Here is a 7,224-nt window from a genome sequence, read left to right on the forward strand (position 1 = left end):
AAGATGGCTCCTGAACTCCATGTTTCCCACCAGTCATCTTCTGTGAACAGCAGGTCTAGCAGGGCACCTCCCCTGATAGTCTCTTTTACCAGCTGTGTTAGGATGATGCAGGATGACATTTTACTTTAATTCAAAGTGTTAAGGCAGTAAATGTTTGTGTATGCTTTTTTGCATGTGATTGACTGAAAACAGGTTATGTTGCTATAGTCCAAATGTTTCTTTTTCATTTTAAATTCAGAACTTAGCTAAATCCTTCTTGAATGCATGCAGTTCTGAATAGACTGGAAAAATATAATAATTTGAAGAGGGTTTCTGTGTCTTACTGTGATTCACATGCACTTAGTAGTCAGTAGGTTCAAAAATAGTTTGCTTTGATTAGCAGGGAAGTGGATTCCTTGTAGTGTTTTATTTTGTGCAAGTGCTGGTTTTTGGTTGTTTTTTTTCTTTTGAAGTGTTCAGATCATGTTATTTTAGGAGATGTCTGATGCGTAATTCAAGACAAGTTCTGAATTTGTAAGTCGAACTACTGACTCGGTTTCAATTAGCAAAGTTGCAGCCAATGGAAGAAGTTGGCATGAAGAGAATGAGTAGAATAACTTAAGAGTAGGCTTGTAAAACAATGCAGAACTACTATTTTTACAGTACAATTTTCACCCAGTACATTTTTATTTTCTTAGGTCCTTAAACAACTACCTCCCAAAAAAGATCACATTGAATTATGTGCCATGTCTGAGAAGCAAGAGCAACTATATTGTGATCTCTTAAACAAGCTGAAGAAAACTATGAAGGGTAACGGTATATGATGGTTTCATTTCCTTTTGCTGTTTTTTTTCCCCTAGGCTTAGATTTCTGTTGAGTGGAACTACGAAGTTTTTGCTTTGTAAAGATGTCTAATACTATAAAGTGTCTATATCCTTTCTGTGATTTATTTTTAAATAGATGAAATATTGAATATAAGGAGTTTTCCTTAGAACTAATGTTCTCCTGAGAGATAAAGATGCATCCAGATCTGTGCTGCTTCTGAATATACCTTATTTTTTTGTTGACAGAGAAAAACTCTGATATGGGAAATGCAATGATGCAACTTAGAAAAATGGCTAATCACCCTCTCTTACATCGTCAGTATTACACAGCTGACAAACTCAAGACAATGTCCAAACTTATGCTCAAGGTAAGGTGATGAGATTCAGCAGCAGTCTCTAATTCCTCAGAATTTTTAATGTAACTTGAATTTACTTTTATTGTCAGTCCTTGGATCAAAAATGTGTCTTTGTAAATCTTAATTCATTGTTGCTGCTTTTTGTTTTTCTGCATCTATCCAGCCAAGTTCTGTGTGTTTTAACACTCTAACTTCTAGGATCAATGTTAAATGGAGAGAACAGTTCTGAGATTGCAGTCGTCATCTTTTCTATGACCCTCACCCTTTAACACCTCTTCCCTCTACATCAAAACTTAAAACCATAATACTTAAGACAATGTCTCAGGAGGAGGACATCTGAGTTTATTAGTATTTGCTGAGCAGCAAGGAATCTAGGTGATATAGATGTAAAAATAGGACACTGATGTATTGAAGTATTGAGGGTTTTTTGGTCACATGTCTGGGTTTAGTGCCTGTGGAGTTGGGGAAAAATTGTTGCATCTTTCTAAAGTGCGAACAGAAGAGATCTTGGGACACTCAGGAGGGTGTACTCCGAGAAGGCTGCAGCTGGCTTTGAGTATCTGTAGCTTTGCTAAAAATAAAGCCAGTCAGGGTTGGGGGGAAGGGAAGAAGTCATTCATTTTTATGAAGGATTTTTGTCCCTTTTTTATTCCTTCTCATGCCATCGTACTCTCCAGATGTGGCTTTTCTTTTCCTCTTTCTTCCAGGCATGACATCCCTCTACCCACCCTACATCTTGGGCTGGGCTTCCCATGTCTTCTACCATCTAACCAAGGATTGGATCTCCCTTTTAGGGAATGTGTCTTCAGGGGAAGAGGTCTGATACAGGGGCAAAAGATCGTAGGGCTTGATAGGTAATGGCTGTGGAGGTTGAGAATATACTTAGTTGTTGATAGTACAAACTCTTGTAAGAGTTAAATTGTAAAGTGACAATCTTCTATTATAAACCTGGGGTTGCAGATTTCATCTTCTGTTGCTTGCATGAGCCATGCTCTAGCATTCGTCAATGTCTAGTTGTGCTACTTTTTGTTCTTACAGAAATTGTGGATGTAATTTTTTTTTTCCTTGTCTGTGTATCAAGATTGTATATTGTATTGTTTTCCTTCATTTTTGCTAATAGGAACCCACACATTGTGATGCTAATCCTGACCTTATCTTTGAAGATATGACAGTAATGACAGATTTTGAACTGCATTTGCTTTGTAAGCAATATTCTCATGTCAGTGACTTCAAGTTAGATATGGATCAGATTTTGGATTCGGGAAAGTTTAGAGTATTGGAACGCCTTCTATCTGACCTTAAAGAGAAGGTTTGTACTACAAATCATGGAAATGTCCTTTGCTGTCTGTCTACTGGCTGGCACCAAAAAACCCTCACCATCTGGTCACAAACGGTTGTATGTGCTACTCAGTTGCTTTTGTGTGGAGTATTACAGTGTGATTTAATGTGTGTGCAGCGCACTGCTTTTAACATGTAGTGCTACTTTTGCACTTCGCTCTATAGACAATAAGATTACACAATGAAAGTAAGCTTCCTCATTTTTCCAAGTGTTGAGTATTCTATCCCAAGTTAACATGACAATTAGTGGGAAGGCGCAGTATCACTTTCACAGCTCATAAGGGTTGAATCATCTGACTTTCTTTTGGCCATTGAATAAGACTAGTTTAATACATGGCTGTTTTAACATAAGATGTCACTGTTTTGAGTTAGGAACTCAAACTGGCTTATTCTTCAGATAAGCACGTAGCCAAATATTTCAACAAGGAGCTACAATATGGAAAACAGCTCAAATTTAGCAGTTTGTAACAAATATTTTAATAGATCTGTCATTCTTGCATTTGATTTGTGATTTCTAGGTTGCTTCATTGACCCAAGTACAAAATAATTAAAAAAAACTTCTGGCTTTAACTAAAGGTGGATTAACACAACAGAAATACTGGCCATGTTTTACTGAAAGTCAGTCTGCATCTTAGTAATTTCAGCTTAGTCTTTCAGTTTGTAAATCAGGGGTTCTAAGTAAAATCACTTTTTTAAATGCAAATAATATATTTGTCTAGTTTATCACCTTTAACTGAAGTGTTTTAAAACTTCTGTTTTGCTTGTCATTTCAGGGTGACAGAGTTGTGTTGTTTAGCCAGTTTACAATGGTACTGGATATCTTGGAAGTTTTCCTAAAACATTGGCAACACAGATATATTAGGTTGGATGGAAAAACACAGATTTCTGACAGGTACGTGAGTTTTCTGTTCGTTTTCTGAATGCAGTTGAAGAAATGGATTTGCAATTTGCAGGGAGGATCTGGCTTAATGAACTTTGTTTTCTAATATATAGAATTTTGTAGTTGCTGGGAATTGACTCTAGTAGGAGTTTAATTTTGAATTTCAGACTGCCTTAATAAAGTTGAGGCTGAAAGATGAGTTTAGATGATCAGATTATCATCTTAGCATATCCATCTGGGAAAACTTTCACCTTTGCTATAAACAATGTTTTGATTTGCTTTTATGTCAGCATGCTGACATACAATAACATAACAAAAGCTCTTCTGTAGACACTTCCCGTTTCATGGAATCTGTTTTCAGATGCTCTTTTCTTTTTTAACTAATCAAGTTATTGGTATGATGTTACTTCCCATTTACAGCTGAAATCTCTACTCTTCTTAACTTTCATGTGCAATTAGTGCAAGACAGTTGTGAACCTAAATTTTTCACTCTCCTATCACCTGTTTTGCCATACCTCAGTCCTCCCCACCCTCCTCCACCAGTTTATTCTTTGTATTCTGTGATGATAATCCAAGGTCTATTTCCAAACATCATTCTGTGCTGTCTTATCAATCTCTAAGTATGTTCTGGTCACCCCTTAGAATTGTCACATCTTTTCCTTTATGCCTAACATCTGTACTTTTGAGTTGCTTTGCAATACCACTGGCCTCTTCCTCAGATCATAATCGTAACTTCTATATTCAACTCTGAAGCAAGAGTTCTGTTGTTTTCTAAGACCTGATGCAGTTGTTCCTGTGTTCTGTAGGATACATCTAATAGATGAGTTCAATACAGATATGGGTATATTTGTGTTCCTCCTGTCAACCAAAGCGGGTGGCTTGGGAATCAATCTGACCTCAGCAAATGTTGTTATTCTTCATGACATTGATTGCAATCCATACAATGATAAGCAAGCAGAAGATCGATGCCATAGAGTAGGTCAGACAAGGTAAGACTTCCTAATTATGATGCTTGTTTCTCTTGGAGGCAAACAGTTTGATTTAAAGATTCCATTTTAATCAGATTTCTCTGAGCTATCTCTGGATTGCTTGGCAGCTAAATAGTTGCAGTTGTCTTACAATTGCATGTTGTAGGTGGAAGTAACCTTAATTACATTCTACTCTTATTTTTCATTTTTCCACAATTCACATCAGTTCTTAGCACCAGAAATTTATTTGAAGACTGGTCTGAAGTCATTGGAACTGGCTGAAAAAGCTGTTTGTTTTCTTCCAAAGACTTCTAAACTTTAAAATGCTGTAGTGCCTTGAAGAAAGGATCAGTCTTCTACTTTGTAGTCTTCACTAAGGAATAAGTTGTGAGCAATAGAATGTGTTTAGTAAATGGCATTTTGCCTGTAGTATCGGATTGGGGAATATTCATTTGTTTCTATGAACTTGAGTTTTTTGAGACCGTACAGACCCTTATGCTGGCTGAGTATAGGAGAAAACAAGTTTTCTGTCAGTATGGACCAGCATAACTGGTCCAAAGAGGGAAACTATCTGCTTTAGTATTGCCTCTATTATTTTTCCTCCTTGTTGTAAACTACTCCACTCAAATAAAGGCATAAGTCCTTTCCTTTTGCACTAATCCAAAGAAACTGTAAAGATGTATTCATCCTATTTTGTGCTTTTCAGAGAAGTAAAAGTCATAAAGCTAATCAGTAAAGGGACTATTGAAGAATCCATGCTCAAAATGAACCAGCAGAAATTGAAGTTAGAACAAGATATGACTGCAGCAGATTTGGGTAAGTCTCTTGCTAGTAATGATTTCCCCTTACATGAGTTAAGGAGATCACTGCAATACATTATTCCAAAAAACTGCACTCATAATGAAGACGAGAGAATTTTGTTCTGCTGTAAACTAGAAAAATGTGTTGTGCCAGTTTACTTTTCAGTTTGATGGGAAGTGTCTCTTTCATCTAACACGATGACCAAATGCTTGCAAGTAGCTTGGGATTCTAGACTTTTGTCAGTTTATGTAAAATACTTACTGCTTTACTAATGTACGTTTTGATTCTTCAGGAGAAGAAGGGGCCATTCCAGCAGATATAGCCACGCTACTGAAAGCCTCATTAGGTCTCTAAACTGTAAATATGTGGAATTTAAGGAAGAAATGAAATGCCATGCCCCCAAGGACTCTTATGTTATTGATGACCATGAGTTTTCTGAAGTTTTATAACTTTTTGTAGTTTCTTCATTTTATTCCTCATGGTATTGACAATTTTTAACACTGGTAGCATTCTTTTGATGCTTGAAAACATAAACAGTACAAGTCTATCAACATCAGATGCTGAAGAAACATTATTTTTCAGGACATTTTTCAAAATGGGGACCTATGTAGTAATTGTTTTAATAAATCTGCTACTGCTTAAGATTTGTCAGTATTTTTGTAATTATTTCTACCTCCAGACGTATAAATAAACTGTCTGTTTCACTGGATTATGCTTGTAGATTTCTTTTATATGTGCCTTATTTGACAATGCTTAAGTCTGTTTCTGCTTGTTCTGGTTCATTTGATGTCCTGGTTTTGTATCAATTTGTTCAAATAAAATTCCATACATTATCAGGATGTTCTCATGTTGTGGTTACTGGTAGAGGAGGGTGGGATTGGTAACTTGCATGCTATAAATCAGAGGCAGCTTTCAAACTATCCAGAATGTTCCATTTGACCTGATCTCTCTTTGTCTGTTAGTAAATATTTACTATTATTTCATTACATTCAAATAAAAGTTGGGTTAGAATACAGATTATGAAAATAGGAGTTCTTGCCTGTAGAAGAAATGCTAAGTCATGGCCTGAAGCAGTGATTGAACATCTGGGGGAAGGCAGGGCCAACCCAGGGGAGCTCAGGTGTATGCATTGTACATGAGTGACTGGAAGGGGTGGAGCCAGGATCCATGCTTTCCCAGACCTCATTTAAGGGTTGGCAGTGGATGCAAGGATATTTTGCTGGAGATCCCTGTGTACCTGAGGCCTTCTTGAAGGTAAGAAATGTCTTTTATTTCTGTGCCCACAGCTGTTGCATTTGAGCAAGTCTTTGTTTGCTGCAGCCTAGGACCTTGCTCCTCTACTGTCACTACTGTGCTTTCCTTGTATTACAGTGTCAAGTTGAGTTTTCTGCTTGGGTTGTAATTTTTTTGGTCAGTCCTGGAGATACCAGATCTACGGTCTGACAGTGAAGTGCCCTAGTTACAAAACTTATGTCAGAGAATCGTAGAACTGTAAGGATTGGAAGGGACCTCTAGAGATCATTGATCCATCAGTCCAACTCCCTGCTAAGGTAGGCTCCTATAGAAGGTTGCATAGACAGATCTTGGTGTGCAGAAGGTGTGCAGACAGATCTTGAGTATCTCTGAGGAAGGAGAGTCCACTACCTCTTGCACAGCTTGTTCCATTGCTCCATCACTGATAGTAAATAAGTTCTTTCTTGTGTTAGTATGGAGCTTCCCGTGTTCCAGTTTCTAGCTGTTGCCCCTTTTTCTTTTGTTGCTCACCACAAAAGAGTCCATCTTTTATGACTTGGCTTCTGCACTTCAGGTATTTATAAACAGTGATGAGATTCCCTCTCAGGAAACAAAAATTTCCCTTCAGGAAACAAAAAACAAGGAGCTACAACAAAGTATGCAGGAATTGCAAGAGCAAGTGGAGACTGCGTATTCAAATCAATGCAAGAATGAACCTTGCTTCTTTTTTTCTGATACCTCTTAGTTTCTGAACTGCTTAGTGGTTGGTTTATGTCACTTTTAGAGCTAAATGAAATAATGCTCATCGGAGTGGGGGCAGGGGGAAAGAATAGCTGTAAAGGAAA

The 7,224-nt window shown here is 37.3% G+C and overlaps 1 protein-coding gene across 2 annotated transcripts in view; it reads left to right on the forward strand.

Annotated features, from left to right (window-relative positions):
- The window catches only part of SMARCAD1 (SNF2 related chromatin remodeling ATPase with DExD box 1), a 41,153-nt gene extending 35,183 nt beyond the window's left edge, over positions 1 to 5,970 (forward strand). The window contains exons 18-24 of one of the 2 annotated variants that reach the window (XM_031607430.2): positions 678 to 795; positions 1,050 to 1,171; positions 2,280 to 2,468; positions 3,271 to 3,389; positions 4,184 to 4,366; positions 5,052 to 5,161; positions 5,439 to 5,970. In XM_031607430.2, the coding sequence (XP_031463290.2) occupies positions 678 to 795; positions 1,050 to 1,171; positions 2,280 to 2,468; positions 3,271 to 3,389; positions 4,184 to 4,366; positions 5,052 to 5,161; positions 5,439 to 5,500 (903 nt within the window). In that variant the 3' untranslated portion in view covers positions 5,501 to 5,970. The remainder of the gene's footprint in view (positions 1 to 677; positions 796 to 1,049; positions 1,172 to 2,279; positions 2,469 to 3,270; positions 3,390 to 4,183; positions 4,367 to 5,051; positions 5,162 to 5,438) is intronic. The other variant, XM_031607431.2, reaches the window with a different exon arrangement.
- The last annotated feature ends 1,254 nt before the right edge of the window (positions 5,971 to 7,224 follow it).

This window comes from Phasianus colchicus, chromosome 4 (assembly GCF_987193195.1).
Source record: "Phasianus colchicus chromosome 4, bPhaCol1.hap1.1, whole genome shotgun sequence".
Lineage (NCBI taxonomy): Eukaryota > Metazoa > Chordata > Aves > Galliformes > Phasianidae > Phasianus > Phasianus colchicus.